The 20274-nt window shown below is 42.7% G+C and overlaps 1 protein-coding gene across 5 annotated transcripts in view; it reads right to left on the reverse strand.

The window, feature by feature from the left end:
* Positions 1-20274, reverse strand: part of DRC1 (dynein regulatory complex subunit 1) — a 54443-nt gene that overhangs the window by 24026 nt on the left and 10143 nt on the right. For 4 of the 5 annotated variants that reach the window (XM_055251542.2, XM_055251544.2, XM_055251543.2 and 1 more), the window contains exons 2-7: positions 17732-17819; positions 11221-11333; positions 8174-8357; positions 3223-3360; positions 2118-2204; positions 996-1118 (exon numbers count right to left, since the gene is read on the reverse strand). In XM_055251542.2, coding sequence (XP_055107517.2) covers positions 996-1118; positions 2118-2204; positions 3223-3360; positions 8174-8357; positions 11221-11333; positions 17732-17819 — 733 coding nt within the window. The remainder of the gene's footprint in view (positions 1-995; positions 1119-2117; positions 2205-3222; positions 3361-8173; positions 8358-11220; positions 11334-17731; positions 17820-20274) is intronic. The other variant, XM_063623918.1, reaches the window with a different exon arrangement.

Consider the following 20274-nt stretch of genomic DNA (forward strand, 5'->3'; position numbering starts at 1 on the left):
ACTCTTAGAAGCTTATTTCTGATAGTCAGAATTTGCCTCACTGAAATTTCCAACCATCAGTCAAGGGGCTGTTTGAAATAAGGGGAAGAATATAGGCTTTTGAGCCAGACAGAATTGGATTTGAATCCAGGGTTTATCGTGTACTAGATATATAGCTTTGTCTCTAAGCTTCAGATTTCTGATGTATAAAATGCTGTTGCTGATGAGGATTAGAGATACCACTCATTAAGTGCCTGGAATATGGGAGAGACTCACTTGATGGCTGCCGTTATTGCCAGTAGCTGTCCTAGCTTTGGCTCTCTGACACAGCCAAATTGCCCTAGTGACATTTTTCCTTTGCCAGGAGAAAATGGCTTCCAAACCTCTGGAGCATCTTGGCAGTTTTTCTTTCTTTCTCTTTCTTTCTTTCTTTCCTTTTCTTTTCTTTTTCCTTTCTTCCTTCCTTTTTTCCTTTCTTTCTTTTCTTTCTTTCTTTCTTTTTCTCTCTTATTTTCTCTCTCCCTTTCTCTCTTTGTTTCTGACAAAGTCTTGCTCTGCTGCTCAGGCTGGAGTGCAGTGGTATGATCACTAAACTCCTGGGTTCAAGTGACCCTCCGACCTCAGCCTCCTGAGTAGCTGGGACTACAGGTGTGTGCTACCAGGCTCAGCTAATTTCTTTTTATTTTTTTGCCGAGACAGAGTTTCACTATGTTGCCCAGGCTGGTCTCGAACTCCAGGGCTCAAGCGATCCTCATGCCTCGGCCTCCCAAAGTGCTGGGATTACAAGTGTAAGCCACCATGCTCAGCCCACCTCCGCTGGTTTCTTAAAGAAAGCATCCCTCCTGCACATGAGCTCCTTCAGATATGAACATTTAAAAGAAGGCAGATGATTAATAAATACGTGCTGAAGGGACTACCTCTAGAATATCACAGGTAGTTGCTAAATATGAAACATTCACAGGTGTTCACCACCTGCTCCACCACCCAGGCACCCTAGTGAGGATGAGCTGTTGCACCTGCACATCCTGCTCCAGCTTGATCTTGATCATGTTGTATTCTTCGCAATCCCTGTTCCTCTGCCTGTTCAGCTGCTTCTCATAGTCCTCTACTTTCTTCATGCGGTTGATAAGATACTCCAGCTAAAGGCACAGGAAGACAAGGGAAAAGTTAGGGACCATCCTTGACTCACCTCAGTCCTTCGGATGGCCTGCCCAGCATGACACAGGGGAGAGTTTGGAAGTTTCATGGCTCCACAGGGAGTCTGGTGGCTTTCAGAAGTCCTGAATACCCAAGGCTTTTAGGACTTGGCTTGTATTGCCTAATGGGGTCATTACTCCAGAAACTCTAACAGGAATGCTCCATTATGAAATTAAGCTCATCTCCTTGAAGTCTAAATATTTGAAAAAAGAAAAGAAATTATGCACAGACCCTGAAATCAGATGTTTATATTTCTAAAAAGTCTATTGGATCTTGGTTAAGTCACTTATTTGTTCTTTACAACTCTGAAATAAAGTGATAATCCAACACCCTTTAAAAATGTGTCTTAAAACACCTTAGGCCATGAATATTCACAGCTGGGTGAGATAACCAGTAAACAAAGGGGAAAGTGACGGGACCGTGGAAAACACAGCAAGCTGCCTGGGTGGTACTCACCACCACCAAAGAGACAATCCCCATCTGCAAGGCCACACTGATTAGCTAGGAAATGCAGTAATGAACGCAGTAGCATTCAGCCATAGCAATTCTACTCAAGATACAAAAAGGCGGCCGGGCGTGGAGGCTCACGCCTATAATCCCAGCACTTTGAAAGGCCGAGACGAGCGGCATCACGAGGTCAGGAGATCGAGACCATCCTGGTCAACATGGTGAAACCCCATCTCTACTAAAAATACAAAAATTAGCACAGTGGTGTGTGCCTGTAATCCCAGCTATTTGGGAGGCTGAGGCAGGAGAATCACTTGAACCAAGCAGTCGGAGGTTGAAGTGAGCCGAGATTGTGCCACAGCATTCCAACCTGGTGACAGAAGATTCCATCTCAAAAAAAAAAAAAAAGATAGAAAAAGGCTAGTTAGCAAATTCAGTCACAATAAAAATCACCCAGACCCCACGGATCACCCTTGACAGCCTCCACCCTTTACCTCTTTGGCATTATGAGCCTGAAGGGCTCGCTCCCATTTCTTCTTATTACTGGCCAGTAGCTCTTGGCGTTCCACCTCAAATGCTTTCTACGACCAAGAAGGAAAAATACTCTTGCATCTGTTTTGATTGGGCAGGTCCTACCAGTGTTAAAGAACTTTTAGGTAACTGTATAAGTGCCATACCACCGACCACATAGAAAAAGTCAAATCCAAATGCAGACTTGCCAAGTTTCATGAGATCAAATGGCTATGGAAGGAGCTGCATGGAAATTAGCGTTATGAAGACGATGCTCCAAATGCAGAGAGGAGACGTGCCAACAGTCCCGTGGCTTAGTCAATATCAGAGGCAGGGAACTGGAGGAAGGCCAGTGCCCCTGTTGGCAGTCACACAGCAGGCCCTGGTGTGTAATTCAACTGTGACTACCGTTGATGTGTTGCCATGGTTGGGGTTCCCATGAAGCAAAGGCAGCATGAAGCTCACAAGGCGTAGGATTGGGAATGCAGAAATGAGTCTCCAACAACCCAGACAGAGAGAGAGGCCTCCACCCTCTTGGCTCTTTTCCATCTTGGAAAGGGCTAAATCTCAATATCAATCTTGAACATTTCATTCAAATTCGAAATACTGATTCCTGAATCCTATGCAGCACTCCCCTTCGCCACTGTCCGCCCCAATTGCCATAAAGAAATAAATAAATGCCTCACATAGGCTTTATGCTTATGGAGTGCTAATCCCCCTTTTTTATTCCCCAACCTCTTGCTCATCTTATTTTCTTTCAAAACACTTATTACCACCTGTGAGATAATATATTTAGTAACTTGTTTATTGTCTAGCTGCCTCCTACTAGAATACAGGCTCCACCAGGAACTTTGTTTTGTTCATAGCTGCATCCCCAGGACCCTGAAACAGTGCCCAGCATAATAGACACTTGAAATGTACTTGTCAAATGAATAAATGAGTAAATAAATTAATAAAACCTGAGAGCAGAAACAGAAATCAGAGGACAGAAAAGTCATCTAGGGCCCTCCTTAGATCATTAGGACAGACCTAGACCTCCTCTCAGGGGCCCCCCAAAAGCAGAAAACAGGTCTTTTCACACCCTGTTACCTCAATGTTACACAGCTCCTCACGAAAGGTTTTCATCACATTCTTCACCTGTTCTTCCATCCGCTCCAGAAGCAGGCAGATATCATCTGACTGTTTCTTCAAATCCTTCACATACTGGTCATCCTTTGTTTTTAACTCCTAGAAAAGGGCATGTAAAAGGCAGGCCACAAACTGTGTCAGGAGCAGGAGGTGCCAAGCAGTCTCTCTAGACCCCTCTCACCAGAATCTGTCAACGCTAGGACATGAAACTGTAAAAAGAGGGCTGGGCACAGTGGCTCACACCTGTAATCCCAGCACTTTGGGAGGCTGAGGCAGGTGCTTCAGCTCAGGAGACCAGCCCGGGTAGTATGGCAAAACTCTGTCTCTACAAAAAAATACAAAAGTTAGCCAGACGTGGTGGTGCACGCCTGTGGTCCCAGCTACTTGGGAGGCTGAGGTGGGAGGATCACTTGAGCCCAGAAGGTTGAGGCTACAGTGAGCCATGATTGCACCACTGCACGCCAGCCTGGAAGATGGAGCAAGATCCTGTCTCAATAATAATAATAATAATAAACTGTTCAAAGAGAAAGTGGCTTCAGAAGAGTCTTAGAAAGCCTGAGATAAAGCACAGTAGATGGAATGGAATGGGCTCTGCTCAGCGCAAAGCTCTTAACAAGCCCCCAGGACCAAACCCCTCAATGTTATCACCTGCTGCAAATCTCCCTGCAAGCTCCCAGAAAGCCTAGAGTGTCCCAGCTGAGCAATTAATGTCCAGGTTCCAACATGGGAACGTATCTACTGCAGACTAAGTTGCTTTCCTTAACTAAGGACTAAACTCCGGAACAGCATTTGCTGTAAAAATACTACAGTCACGTGCTGCACAACAACATTTCAGTCAATGATGGACCACATATATGACAGTGGCCCCGTAGGATTATAATACAGTATTTATACTGTGACTTTTCTGTTTAGATACACAAATACTTAGCACTGTGTTACAATTGCTTACGGTATTCAGTATAGTAACATTCTGGACAGGTTTGTAGCATAGAAGCAATAAGTTATATCATATACCCTAAGTGTGTAGTAGTTTATACCATCTAGGTTTGTGTAAGCACATGTTATGATGTTCTCAGAACAATGAAATCACCTAACAATGCGTTTCTCAGAATATAGCCCCATCATTGAGTGATGCATGACTATATTTCTATTAGATAGCTAATAATTCTACAATTATGACAAAGCTTTTACTTCTAGTTAAAAGTTTATCACTTGAAAAGACATCAGAATTGGAAGAGTTAAAATTATCTTTGCTCACAGATGACATGATCTTATATGCAGAAAAACTAAAGATTTCACATACACAATAACCTGTTAGAACTTAAATTCAGCAAAGTTGCAGGACACAAAATCAAAATTCAAAAATCACACTATTCACAATAGCCAAGAATTGGAATCAACCTAAGTGTCCATCGGCAGATGAATGGATAAAGCAAATGTGGTACATATACACAATGGAGTACTATTCAGCCTTAAAAGAGAATGAGATCCTGTCATTTGCAACAATGTGGATGGAATTGAAAGGCATTATGTTAAATGAAATAAGCCAGGCACAAAAATTCAAATTTTGCATGTTCTCACTCATTTGTGGGAGCTAAAAATTAAAACAATTGAACTCGTGGAGATAGAAAGTAGAATGACAGTTACCAGAGACCGAGAAGGGTAGTGTGGGGGGTCGGGGAGGAATGGGGATGGTTAATAGGTACAAAAATACAGTTAGAATGAATAAGATCTAGTATTTGACAGCATAACAGGGTGACTAAGGTCAGCTAGATTTATTGTACATTTTAAAATAACTAAAAGAGTATAACTGGAATGTTTGTAACACAAAGAAATGATACACGCTTGAAGTGATGGATACTCCATTTACCCCAATGGGATTATCACACATTGTATAGCTGTATCAAAATATCTTACATACCCCATAAATATATACACCTATCCATAAAATTTTTTAATTTTAAATTTTAAAAAAAAGCTCAAGTGCGGTGGCTCACAACTGTAATCCCAACACTTTGGAAGGTGGGGGTGGGTGGGTAATTTGAGGTCAGCAGTTCGAGACCAGCCTTGGCAATGTGGTGAAACCCCATCTCTACTAAAAACACAAAAATTAGCTGGGCATGGTGATGCACGCTGTAATCCCAGCTACTTGGGAGGCTGAGGCAGGAGGATCACTTGAGCCCAGGAGGTGGAGGTTGTAGTGAGCCAAGATCAGTCTACTGCACTCCAGCCTGGGTGACAGAGTGAGACTCTGTCTCAAAAAAATTAAATTAAATGTTAAAAAAAATTTAAATCAGTTGCATTCTTATATGCAAATAATGACCAATCCAAAATGGAAATTAAGAAAATAATCCATTTACTATAGCACCAAAAAGAATGAAATACTTAGGAATAAACTTAACCAAGTAGGCAAAAGCCTTGTACACTGAAAACTGTAAAACATTACTAAAAGAAATCAAAGAAGATACAAACAAATGGAAGATATCCTGTGCTTAAGAATTGGAGACTCAATATTGTTAAAATGTCTATACTATACAAAGTGATCTATAGATTCAATGCAGTCCTTATCAAAATCCCAATATCATTTTTTGTGGAAATAGGAAAACCATCCTAAAATGTGTAAAATTCAGAATCTCAAGGGACTCCAAATTGCCAAAATAGTCTTGAAAAAGAACAAAGTTGGAGGCCCCACATTCCCTGATTTCAAAACATACTACAGGCTGGGTGCAGTGGCTCGTATCTGTAATCCCAGCATTTTGGGAGGCTGAGGTAGGTGGGTCACCTGAGGTCAGGAGTTCGAGACTAGCCTGGCCAACATTGTGAAACTCCATCTCTACTAAAAATGCAAAAATTAGCCAGGCATGGTGGCACACGCCTGTAGTCTCAGCTTCTCAGGAGGCTGAGGCAGAAGAATTGCTTGAACCCTAGAAACGGAGGTTGCAGTGAGCCGAGATCACACCACTGCACTCCAGCCTGGGTGACAGAGCAAGACTCCGTCTCAAAAAAAAAAAAAAAAACTACAAAGAGCAATAGTAATTAAAGAGTGTTGTACTGACATAAAAATAGATATATAGACCAAGCGAACTAGAGAGCCCAGAAATAAACCCCTATATGACCAAATAGCTTTTGACAAGGGTCAAAATGATAAATTAGTGATACATAAACCCCTGCATCTATGGTCAAATGACTTTTGACAAGACTATACAGTGGAGAAAGGATAGTCTCTTCAACAAATGATATCAAGAAAGCTGGATATTCACAGGCAAAAGAATGAATTTGGGCCCTTACCTTATACCATATACAAAAATAACTCAAAATTGATTAAAGACCTAAAACTATTAAACTCCTAGAAGAAAATATAGGGGACAAGCTTTCTGCACATTGGATTTGGCAATAATTTCTTGGATATCATACCAAAAGCCCAGGCAACAAAATCAAAAATAGACAAATGGGGCTGCACCAAACTCAAAAATGTTTGCACATCAAAGAAAAATCAAGAATAAGAAGGCAATATACGGAATAGGAAATCATAATTGAAAATCATATATCTGATAAGGGGTTAATGTCCGAAATACATAAAGAAATACTATAACTCAAAAACAACCCAATTTAAAAATAAGCAAAGAATTTAAGTAGACATTTCTCCAAAGATGATATACAAATGGCCAATAAATACATGAAAAGATGCGCAACATCTTTAATCATTACGGAAATGCAAATCCAAACCATAATGAGATATCGCCTCACACCATCAACACGGAAGCTATCAAAAAAACAGGATGTAAGTGTTGGTGAGAATACAGAGAAGTTAGAACCCTTGTGTACTGTTGGTGGGAATGTAAAATGGTGCAGTCATTATAAAAAACAGTATGGAGTTTCCTAAGAAAATTAAAAATAGAATTACCATATGACCCAGCCATCCTACTTTTAAGTGTACATCCAAATAATTCAAAGAAGGATCTCAAAGAGATACATGTATACCCATGTTCATAGCAGCATTACTCACAATAGCCAAAATGTGAAATCCAACCCAAATGTCCGTTCACAGGAGAATGTATAAAATAAGATGTGGTATATATATGCAATGAAATACTACACAGCCTTAAAAAGGAAGGCAGTCCTGTCAAGTGCTACAACAAAGTCCATCTATACTAAGCCAAATATGCTAGTCACAAAAGGACAAATGCTGTATGATTTCGCTCATAGGAAGTATCTAATAGAGTAGTCAAAAGCACAGAAAGAGTAAGTAGAAAGGTGATTACCAAGGTCTAGGGGGAAGGGGAAGAGGGAATTGGTGTCTAAGGGGCATAGAGTTTCCATGTTGCAAGATGAAAAAGTTCTTAGAGATCTGTTGCATCTGAATGCTGTATACTTAACATGACTGAACTATACAATTTTTTGGTTTTTGTTTTGAGACAGAGTCTCACTCGCTCTGTCACCCAGGCTGGCGTGCAGTGGCATGATCTCGGCTCACTGCAACCTTTATCTCCCATGTTAAGGTGACCCTCCTGTCTCAGCCTCCTGAGTAGCTGAGATTACAGGCATGTGCCACCATGCCTGGCTAATTTTTATATTTTTAGTAGAGATGGGGTTTCACCATGTTGGCCAGGCTGGTCTCAAACTCCTGACCTCAAGTGATCCGCCTGCCGTGGCCTCCCAAAATGCTGGGATTATAGGCTTGAACCACCTCATCCGGCCCGTGAACTATACACTTTAAAATGGTTATGATGGCAAATCTAATGTTATGTGTTTCTTACTGTCATAGAAAAAAGTTTATAACATGAGTTGTACAGCATTCTAAATAATGAAGTAAAAGGTTTCTACATTTTTCCATTCAGGAAAAGCAAACCAATAACCAGCTAAATCCCAGGCAGATCCCCGGTGGCTGGGCTGGAGGGCCCGGGCCTCTTGCCTGCTGTAACTCGCTGATGAGTTTGTTCTTATCTTCTAAGAGTCCGGCACAGTGCAGCTGTTGTGTATTGAGCATTTCCCACAGCTCTTGGGGAATTCTCTTCTGCTTGCCCTCTTCCCACTTTGAGGTGATTTCATCGAATTTGTCCTGGCTGATCTTAGCTTCATTCTCCAGCTTCTCAATCCTGCAAATACAAACATGCCAGCCATGCCAGCCCAGCTCCAGATGCTGCCTTCCAATAGAGCAGGTATGTTCTCTAGAATCTCTAGAATATAAGACCCAGGTACTGGGCACTGCCCAAACACACCCGCCCAAAATCAAACTCAATGCTGAGAAATCTTTTCGTTTAATTCTTGACTGTAAGTAACTTAGGCCAAGTAAAGAAAATGACACATAGCAAAAACAGATCAACATTAAGGCTACACACACACACACATACACACGCGCACACACACACACCAAGATCAATTGGTCACTTGCTTCTGAGTAAGATGATAACACACAACAGTTAAACACTGGGTCTCTGGAGTCACAGAACTTATGTTCAAGTCCTGACTTGGCTCCTAACTGACTGTCAACCTTTTAGACAAGCTGTATAACCTCTTCAAGCCTCACTTTTCTCTTCTGTAAAATGGCGTGGATGAAAAGTATCTACCTTCAGGTGACTGGCTGTTGTCATGATGAAATAAGATGATGCACACAGCACAGGTGCTCAGCATGGGAGTCACTTAACACATGGTGCTTAAATTATCAATTTTTTATTAGCAACATGACCTCAAGTGTCTGGCTACTCCTCTCCCAAGTTACCAACAAATGACTAGTGGAATGTACAAAATATGGAAACTCCACCAATGAGTAATGGAAAATAGGGAGAGCCTCTCCATAGATTCCAAAGAACCTCCGTGATAGAGCACACCGAGGCTGGGGCGAGGTGGCAGGAAGGCAGAAGAGCTGAGCTGGGGCCCCTCTGGGAACAGTGGCTAAGACACCTGCCAGAGACTCTCTGCTCCTTGTAACAGACTAATCCTATGAGAGCACCTCCAAACAAACCCCCTGAGGAACCGAAGTCACAGCTTAAACATCCTGCAATCCCCTCTCCCTGTCCCATCCCCCACCCACCCCACCTTCCAAGCTAGGACACTTTTTAAATTTAATTGACTTTTTTATTTCAAGAAATGAAAAAGAGCTGTCAGGTCATCTTTCCGCAGCACACTGACCTTGTAACCTGCCACCTGGGACCTTCAGCATTCCTCTGTGGCTAGAGGACGAGGCTAACTCCTTGCATGACCTTCCCCGCCTTTCACAAGCTGACCCTGCTGGGAATCTGCCGACTCCATTCTTGGTACAGCCCATAGAGGCAGTGGGAAGTTTCGAGAATAAAAGTCACCCACCTTTACTGGTAGAGCTGCTAAAGTTGCTAACGAGGGAACTACTTATGCTGAACAACTACAAATATTGTTAAAATCAACCCGTGTATGTATATGATGAGCCAAAATGGTCAAGTGGTTGCTTTTTTTTTCTTTCTTTCTTTCTTTTTTTTAAAAGACAGGGTTTCATTCCCATTGCCTAGGCTGGAGTCCAGTGGCACACTCTTGGCTCACTACAACGTCCACCTCCTAGGCTCAAGTGATCCTCCCGCCTCAGCCTCCCGAGTACTGGGACTACAGGTGTGCACACGCCACCGCACCCAGTTAATTTTTTGTGTTCTTAGTAGAGATGGAGGTTCACCATGTTGGCCAAGCTGGTCTCGAACTCCTGACCTCAAGTGATCCACCTGCCTCAGCCTCCCAAAGTGCTGGGATTACATGCATGGGCCACCCCGTGCCTGGCCAAGTGGTTGTTCTTCTAATTGTTTAAGAAATTAATTGAAGAACAAGCCAAAGCTTAAATGAGGACCTGCTATCAGTCTACTTCTGTGTACAAACCAAAGAAGTTTAATTCTTCTAAGCCACTTATGCCTCCCTGCTGGACAGCCTGAGACCTGGGACATGGGCGTGCAGGGCAGCCTGCCTCCTGAGGACTGGAGCTGAGGACTTGACGCAGGTTCCTGTTATCCCTGTGACCCTCCATCCTTCTAGGCATGGAGCCCTTAATATTCTTTAATAATGCTGCCACCTTTACACATAACACCGAGGCACTCATGGGTCTGGTCATTCTCACCAATTAAAACCCAGGACTGCCCAGTTGACCTTCTTAGCCTCTTCTCTTTTCTTCCACTACCCGCATACATCCTTCACTATCATGCCATTCCCAAGCATATCATGTGATCTCAAACCTCTGCTCAAATGTTCCCTCTGCCTAAAATGCCTACTCTTCAACTCCTCAAATTCCTATTCATCCCTCACAGCCCAACTCAATGTCACTTTGCCTGGGAAGTTTTCTGTAATCTCTGCAGATAGAATTAAAGGCCTCCTCGTGTGTGTTACTACAACCCTTTACACATTATCTATTTTACCACGAATTATGGGTGTTTCCATGTGTCTCTTGACTAGACTGTGAATACCACAAACAGAGGCCGTGTTTCACTCCTTTGTATACACACAGCTTGGCACATATCAGCAATGTAGTGCTTGAGGAAGGGAGGAAAGAAAAGAGAAGAGATAGCCGGGCGCGGTGGCTCATGCCTGTAATTCCAACTCTTTGGGAGGCCAAGGCAGGTGGATCACCTGAGGTCAGTAGTTCGAGACCAGCCTGGCCAACATGGTGAAACCCTGTCTGTACTAAAAATACAAAATTAGCCTGGCATGGTGGCGTATGCCTTTAATCCCAGGAGAATCGCTTGAACCTGGGAGGTGGAGGTTGCGGTGAGCCGAGATCACGTCATTGCACTCCAGCCTGGGCAATAAGAGTGAAACTCCGTCACTAAAAAAAAAAAAAAAAAAAAGAGAGAGAGAGAGAGAGAAGAGGAGGGAGGTAGGGAGAAGTTATAAGGGCAGGAAGGGAATTGTGTAAGGTGGACAAAGTCACCCTCCAACGATTCGGGAGAACTGCGGGACCCATGGAGATTACCTTCATGTCCACCAGGTGCGGAGTAGCACAGTCCTTACCTCTGACGCTTTATCTCCTCTTCTTCGACTCTCCTGTGACTCTCTCTGATATCTATAGCCACCTGGATATTTGTCACCAACTCCGTGCCACAGAGCAGAAGTTTAGCCAATTTCTGAAAAGAGAGAGATAAGAATTTACAAAGCTAGAACACTTTGTAAATAATGTATAAAGTCAGAAACATGTTTGCACAACTGTCCACAGCTCTTCTATCCATTCAAGCAGGAAGCAGCAACTACCTTAAGACTTTTAAGAGTAGCCTCTGTGTAGCAACCCTTTTCTATCAGGACATTTGTGATGTGATTTTACAGCTCACAATTTAAAAGCACTCTGCAGTTCTTGACCAGGCACAGTGGCTCATGCCTGTAATCCCAGCACTTTGGGAGGCCAAGGTGGGTGGATCATTTGAGGTCAGGAGTTCGAGACCAGCTTGGCCAACATGGTGAAACCCCGTCTCTACTAAAAATTCAAAAATTAGCCAGGCATGGTGGCGGGTGCCTGTAATCCCAGCTACTCGTCAGGCTGAGGCAGGAGACTCATTTGAACCTGGGAGGCAGAGGTTACAGTGAGCCGAGGTCACGCCACTATACTCCAGCCTGAGAGACAAAGTGAGACCCTATCTCAGAAAAAAAGAAAAAAAAAAAAAAGAAGAAGAAGAAAAAAGAAAAAGAGAAAGAAAAGTCCAGTATCCAGTCATAATAGGATGAGGCCTGGGGAAAAGCCACTGCGTTTGGCTAGAAGGGCATCATTAGTATCCTACTGTGGTAAGTTTTTGTCCAATCCTGGGCAAAATAAAAAATAAAAAATAAAGCACTCTGCAGTTCTCAATGTACTTTATTTATTCACTGTAGAGTAGGCACCAGCCAACTTTTACACCAGCAGGTATTGTACATTCATCTCAGCCCTTTTCCCAGCAGCTCTCCAAGTGACTGACATTGCCGGGAGCCTTTCGAAGAACCTCAGCTGGGGAGGTGAGGCAGATAATGACAGTTGTCCTCCCATGTCCATTTCTCCCTCTTCTTTTAGTAACAGAACACTCAAATTTTTGCTGGGATGTGGCTTCCCAAGATAGGTACCTTTCCCGGCCTCCCTTGCACCTAGAATACTATCTGATCAATGACACATGAGAAGTGATATGTGCCACTTCTGAATTGTGCCTTTAAGGGAAAAGGTGTACCCTCTGCTGCCCCACTTCTGCCCCTTCTCCCAGGCTGGCATGTGGGGCTCAAGTAAAAGGTGATGAGCAGATTAAGCCAACTCAAGCAATGGCAGAGGGAGCTGAAGTCCCATCATCAAGCAGACCCCATCCATGTGAGCCCTGGACTACTTATACTCGGAACTGTTGAGACAGAGAAACAAGCTTCTGCCTTGCCACAGCTAATGATATGTGGAGTCTTGTTACATGGATTCTAATGCAGGAAAAGATCGTAGCTGGCTGCACTGCTCTCTCCTTAATGGGCTCAGGGATTTTGTAAGTGGTGCCATCCTTCTAAATCCCTCTTCGTAAATTCCATCTCCAGTATCTTCACTCCTAGCCTTGTTGTGATGTTATTCAAGATGATAAATCCTCTCAACAAAAAGTTCACGTATCCTTAGGTTATGCCTAAGTTTTTCCAAGTCTTTTTGGAACTTATAAACTCTCCAACTCTCAAATAATTTTTAAACTAGGAACCTATAAAACTTCTATACCAAGGAGTCACAGAAATGACCAGAGACTTCACTTGATCTCACTATTATATGAAAATTTGAAATGTAGTTTCATTGAATACAGAACAGAGCTTTAACCCAGATATCCAGGGCACTCTAGATTTTTTGTTAATGCCTGCAGTTTTATCACTTGTACCAAATGGTTTTACGTGTATAAGGAAGTAATGGCTTTCCTGCAGTTTGGGGTAATTTTCTAGTTTCTACTCAATGTGAACATCAGACACTTCTGTATAAGTACCATGTGCTAACCAATCACTGGAGTTCCAGAAATTTCCGAATCAAGTATTTAAGACTCAAAGTAAAATTAAAAATCCAAATGTCACAGTCACCAACAGACCAAAAGACATGCCCCTCACCTTTATGAGATCCAGGGGAAGAGTTTAAATGGAGGTCCACATACCATATGTCTAAATATTTTTAAATTATAGTATCATGTAAAAATTGTTAAATAAAACATTTGGCCGGGCATGTTGGCTCACACCTGTAATCCCAGCACTCTGGGAGGCCAACATGGGCGGATCACCTGAGGCCAGGAGTTCAAGACCAGCCTGAACAACATGGTGATACCCCGTCTTTACTAAAAATAAAAAACTTGGCCAGGCATGGTGGTGCACGCCTGTAGTCCCAGCTACTTGGGAGGCTGAGGCAGGAGAATATATATATATATATTCTCCTATCTCAATATCTTTATAACAATTTAAAAGTCCTAGTTTGAATTCAGACACACCTCAGAGTTCTACTCATAACTGGGTGGCTAAGGAAGAGCCTGCCTCTGGCCACAGCTCCCAGCCCACCCCCAGCTCTGTCCTGCAGGCACGTGGATTTCCCCAACTGCACATCCAAGCTCCATCTATACCCTGTGACCATCCTTCAGGCCCAGGGGTTGCATAACATTGGCTTCATCTGCCCTGAGCAGGACAGACTCTGGGAAGAGGCACGTACAGGTTGAAGGTGGGCTCTAAGTCATTTGGACGGGGAATTTTGGCTCCCATGGGACTCAGTGATCCACAGGGGACAATGGGGGTTTGAAAGGACATAGGACAAGTCTACTTGAGGGGGTGTATCCGCAGGAAATCCAGAGCAGAACCCGGATCCCCATCGTCACCACTTCTATTTAATGAACTGGAGCATCCAACTAATGCAATAAGGGAAGAAAAAAAATAGAAGATATAAAACTAGACAGGAAGAAATAAAACTCATTATTTTCAGATGATATTATTATAGATGTAAAAAAATATCCAAAAGAAGCCACAGGTAACTATTAGAATTAACAAGTGAATTTGGCAAGGTCACTGGATACCAGGTCAATATATTAAAATCAACTGTACATTTATATACCACCATGAACCATTATAACCTGAACAAAAAGTACAAAACATTGCTGAGCCAAATTAAAGAATACCTTCCATGGATTATAAATTCTATTCAATCAATTGAAATTCCAGCAGGTTTTTTGGTAGAAATTGACAAGCTGATTCTAAAATGTATATGGAAATACAAAGGGTCAAGAATAGCCAAGACAAGCCTGGGCGCAGTGGTTCATGCCTGTAATCCCAGCACTTTGGGAAGCTGAGGAAGGAGGATTACCTGAGGCCAAGAGTTGGAGACCAGCCTGGCCAATGTGGTGAAATCCCGTCTCCAGTAAGAATACAAAAATTAGCCAGGTATGGTGGCACATGCCTGTAATCTCAGCTACTCAGAAGGTTGAGGCATGAGAATGACTTGAACCCGGGAGGCGGCGGTTGCAGTGAGCCAAGATTGTGCCACTGCACCCCAGCCTGGTGACAGAACGAGACTGTTTTGGAAGAAAAAAAAAAGAATAGCCAAGACAATCTGGAAGAACACAGTTAGAGAACTTACCCTACCAGACATCAAGAACTGTCATAAAGCCACAGTAATCAAAACTGTGGAATTGGCACAAAGCTGGTGATATAGTTTGGACATAGTTTGGATCTTTTGTCCCTGCCCAATCTTATGTTGAATTTTAATCCCCAGAGTTGGAGGTGGAGCCTGGTGGGAAATGACTGGATCATGGGGGTGGATTCCTCATAGTTTAGCACTATCCTCTTGGTGGTGTTCTCATGATAGCGAGTGAGTTCTCGTGAGATCTGGTGGTTGTAAAGTGTGTGGCACCTCCCTGCACTCTCTCTCTCACTCCTGCTCCTGCCATGTGAGATGCCTGCTTCCCTTTTGCCTTCTGCCATGATTGGAAGTTTCCTTAGGCCTCCTCAGAAGCAGAAGTCACTATGCTTCTTGTACAGCCTGCAGAACCATGAGCCAATTAAACCTCCTTATAAATTATCCAGTCTCAAGTATTTCTTTATAGCAATGTGAGAATAAATTAATACAGACAGACGTATAGATACCAAAAAAGAGAATGGAGAATGTAGAAACGAACTCACACATACATGGTCACCTGATTCACAACAAAGGTGCACAACAATGCAGTGGGGAAAGGATGATTTTTTCAGTAAATGGTGCTGGGTCAACTAAAAATCTACATAGAAAACAATGAACCTCGAACCCTACCCTTACACGACAGACAGAAATCAATTCCAGATAGGTCATAGGCCAAAATGTAAATGATAGAATTATAAAGCTTCTAAAAGAAACCATAGAAGACTATCTTCATAAATATGAAATAGACAAAGGTTAAACAGGACACAAAAATAATGCCCACTAAAAACATGCTAAGGCCGGGCACGGTGGCTCACGCCTGTAATCCCAGCACTTTGGGAGGCTGAGGCAGGCGGATCACTGGGTCAAGAGATTGAGACCATCCTGGCCAACATGGTGAAACCCCCGTCTCTACTAAAAATACAAAAATTAGATGGACATGGTGGTGCACGCCTGTAGTCCCAGCTGCTCAGGAGGCTGAGGCAGGAGAACAGCTTGAACCCAGGAGGCAGAGGTTGCAGTGAGCAGAGATTGCACCACTGCACTCCAGCCTGGCGACAGAGCAAGACTCCGTCTCAAAAAAAAAAAAAAAAAAAATGATAAACTGCAGGGTCAAGGGTGGGGCCAAGCCTGCCCAGATCTTAGGTCAGAACTGATAATCAATACCTTAATCTTGAGGAAGGGAGCATCTTTTGTGTACATTTCTCCTTGATGCCAAGGCTCTTCACTACTTAAGTCCTAAGTGAAACGAACCTTCAAAACCTGCTAATGAAAACAATATTATCTCTTCGGTTTTAAACCTAATTAAGGGGTGCTCGGGGAGAACTGTATATCAGCATTTTAAAAAATCTAATATCCTTTTGTCCTACACAGAAATGCTCAGAGATCACTGACTTTTTTTTTTTTTTTGAAAGAGAAAGAGTCTCCCTCTGTCGCCCAGGCTACAGTGCAGTGGCCTGATCTCAGATCACTGCAACCTCCACCTCGCGGGTTCAAGGAATCCTCCTGCCTCAGCCTCCTAAGTAGGGGGGACCCCAGGCGTATGCCACCAGGCCCAGCCAACTTCTGTATTTTTAGTAGAGACGAGGTTTCACCATGTTGGCCAGGCTGGTCTTGAACTCCTGACCTCAGGTGATCCACCCGTCTCGGCCTCCCAAAGTCCTGGGATTACAGACGTGAGCCACCTCGCCCAGCTGAGATCACTGACTTTTAAATGAAGAGAACAAAGTACAAAAAAGTGACATGAATCATCTACTCTGAAGTAGGTAAAAGATCAGGAACAAAAACCCACATCAGTCCGATATCTTTTCCACAGTAAAATATCTTATCCCTAATACAGTACGAAATATTCAGTGATCTGTCTATACCTCTATGCTCTATAATCATATTCAGCAATGTGAATATTTTTTCTCACCAGAAATGATCTCTCCTCTGCTATTAAAAGTCCCACGTATATTTCTAAGACAACTCAAATCTCACTTTCTCCATCGAACTTTCCCTGACCAGGCCAGCTTGGTGAGCTCCTCTCCATATCTGAGTTCACACGGTTATCACCATTTTTGCCTTTCACTTAGCATTGATTAAATGCAGCATTTTGCCAGTTCTGGTCTGCTGTTTTGAGCCACTGTTTATCCCTCAGCATCCCAGGAGCTGTTTCATCGCCATGGAGGGTAATCAATGATTTTCTTTTTTGTGTCTACTGAGTACAAGCTATGCACTACCCCACAGCTACAAAAAGAGGCTCTCATTCTCACAGTACATACAGTTTCACTGGGGCACTGCAGGCACACACATCTGAAAAGTCATATGCAGCAGAAAACTATCTAAAATGAAAAGAATAGCACAGACAGGAAGTATTCAATGTGTGGAGAAAGGGAGCTCAGGCTGGGCTGAGGAAGAATCCAAGGAGGATTTGGGTCTTGAGGGGGTTGTTGAAAACGGGAAACTGGCCAGATGAGAGGAGAGAAGAAGAAGAGAATAGAGGGGGCCTGGCATTCCAGATGATCAAAGGCACAGGGCAGAAATGAACAAAACCCCCCTGGAGGGGAGTGAGTGGATCCGCCTCACCAAAGTGGAAGGCCCAAATTAGGTAACAAACAGGAGATATGTTTGGAAAGTGAAGATGGGAACAGACCATCAAAGGCCTTGAGTGCCCAGGCTAAAACATCTGGACTTTATCCTATGAAGAATGAATACCATTAAAAGTGCATGAGCAGAGACAGCGTAAATATAAGAAACTGTCATCTGAAAGCTCACTCCTAGAGAGCTCTCAAATGGGAAACATTCTATTCAGTTCTGCCTAGAGACAGCAACATGGACCACATGATTTCTTCCAGTCTAAATGTGAAAACCATGATGTCACACCCAGCTCACTGGTCTTCCAGAGCCCATCTGCCAACCAGTTCATACCAATCGGCTTTCTTCTTTCTGTTTGTAGCTCTTGCTTTGATCCTCCTCACTCTCTTTCTTCCCATCTAAATATTCTTCAAGTGCTTCCCTGTGATGGAAAAAACAGAGAAAATGAAGTTATTTCTAGTACTTAAATTCTATATTTAAAGGTTTTGGCCTGGCACAGTGGCTCATGCCTGTAATCCCAACACTTTAGGAGACCAAGACAGGAGGATTGCTGAAGGCCAGGAGTTCAAGATCAGCATGGCCAACATAGCAAGACCCCCATCTCTATTTATGTAAAACAATAACAGTAATAATAATAATAATGGTTCCATTGTACTTCATAAATATATACTCCATATGGATTAAAATTTAAATATTGGCCAGGTGCTGTGGCTCACACCTGTAATCCCAGCGCTTTGGGAGGCCAAGGCAGGAGGACTGCTTTAAATCAGGAGTTTGAGACCAGCCTGGGCAACATAGAGAGACACTATCTCTATCACTTAAAAAACTTAAATATTAAAAAAACTACAATCATAAAAACACTAGAAGTAAATACAGGAGAATATCTATATAATCTTAGCATAGAAAACCCATCTTTGAATAAGACCAAAGTCAGAAAACAAAATTAAAAGATTTTACTTTCTAAAATTTAGAAATGTTATCCTTGAAAGTCAAGGGATAAACTGATAAAAGATATTTGACAAAATTTTACTATCCGTAAAATAGGAAGGGCTCCTTCAAATCAATAAACAAAAGACAAAATACCAAAGAGAAAAACTGGCAGAGGATATGAACAGGCAGTTTCCCAAAGAAATAGAAATGGTAAATAGGCATTTGAAAATGTGGTCAGCTTCACATATAATCAGAGAAACCAAAACCCTGTGAGGTGTCATTACTCTGTTGTCAGACTAAAAAAGATTTTAAGGGTTGACAGCAGCAGGTGGGAGCCCAGCTTTCCACACTCCATGGGTGGGGATGTAAAGTATAACAACGCGTCTAAAAGGCTATTTGGCAAGATTTGTCAAAAGCTTAAATGTGCCTTCCCTCTGACCCAACAATCCTATCTTTAGGAATTTTTTACAGAAAGCCTTTACAAGTACATAAATAAATATGCACAAGAAAGATGATTGTAGCACTGACAATACTCGTAAGACCATGGAAACATTCTACATACATATTAATAGCTGACTAATTAAGAGGAAACAATATTTCAAAAATACTTTGTAGCCTACAAAAAGAATGATGTAATACCTAGCAGCAGGGAAAGATGTCCACAGCAGTTAAGTAAAGGGAGCCAGTTTTAGAACAATATGTAGACTATAATACAAATTTTCTTTTTAAAACAGGCTTGGCTGGGCGCTGTGGCTCACGCCTGTAATCCCAGCACTTTGTGAGGGCGAGGCGAGCACATCACGAGGTCAGGAGATCGAGACCATCCTGGCTAACACGGCGAAACCCCGTCTCTACTAAAAATACAAAAAATTAGCCGGGAGTGGTGGCGGGTGCCTGTAGTCCCAGCTACTCGGGAGGCTGAGGCAGGAGAATGGCGTGAACCCAGGAGGTAGAGCTTGCAGTGAGCCGAGATTGCGCCAGTGCGCTCCAGCCTGGGCGACAGAGCAAGACTCCGTCTCAAAAAAAAAAAAAAAAAAAAAAAGGCTTATATGTGCACAGGACATTTTCTGGAAGTATATATGACAAACAGATAACAGCAATTACTTAAAGAACAGGAATTAAATTACTGAGAAGTTCTATTTTCTACATTTTTGTATTGCATGAATTTTCTAAATAGTGCATGTGTGTGTGCTTGTCTGTGTGTGTGAATCAGAAAATGAGACTAACGGGCGGTGGCGAGATAAGTTTCCAGATTATGGACTTCTTCAGAGGAGGCCTGGAGGAGTGACCTCACCAACCCCCACACCACTTACATCATCGAGACCCTGCTCTCTCCTCTGGCACACAGTGGCCATAAGGGCTACCAGTACTGCCTTAGGAAAATGAAACCTCGACATGACACAGCAGGTTTGTTTTTTTGTTTTGTTTCGTTTCGTTTTTTGAGACGGAGTTTCGCTCTTGTTGTCCAGGCTGGAGTGCAATGGCGCAATCTCGGCTCACGGCAACCTCCGCCTCCTGGGTTCCGGCAATTTTCCTGCCTCAGCCTAGCAGATCTCTTTATCTCATTCTTTCTTGACTTTTTCTAACTCTGACTTCCATCTCTACTCCCTTTGTTCAAAGTCCAGGACAATCCTACCTAGTGTAACACTATTTTGGAGATACAGAATTGAGTTACCATCCTCCACTCCCAATCTAACCAAAACCCCTTGTTTTTTTCTTGTCATTTCATTGACTTCCCTATTCTTATTGAACATGCTCTTTGTTTTCTTACCAAATAAACTAATTGTTCCATTTTACTCAGGTCTTCAGCTATTGCCAGGCTTATCATGTTCCCATCACCACTCAAAAAATTCCCTTGACTTTCTACTTTGACCACCAATTAATGACCAACTGTATTTAAATAATCCCTTCCAAGTGCTTTCTGGATCAAAGATCAGTGCTTCAGA

This window comes from Symphalangus syndactylus, chromosome 18 (genome assembly GCF_028878055.3).
Source record: "Symphalangus syndactylus isolate Jambi chromosome 18, NHGRI_mSymSyn1-v2.1_pri, whole genome shotgun sequence".
In the NCBI taxonomy this organism is placed as follows: domain Eukaryota; kingdom Metazoa; phylum Chordata; class Mammalia; order Primates; family Hylobatidae; genus Symphalangus; species Symphalangus syndactylus.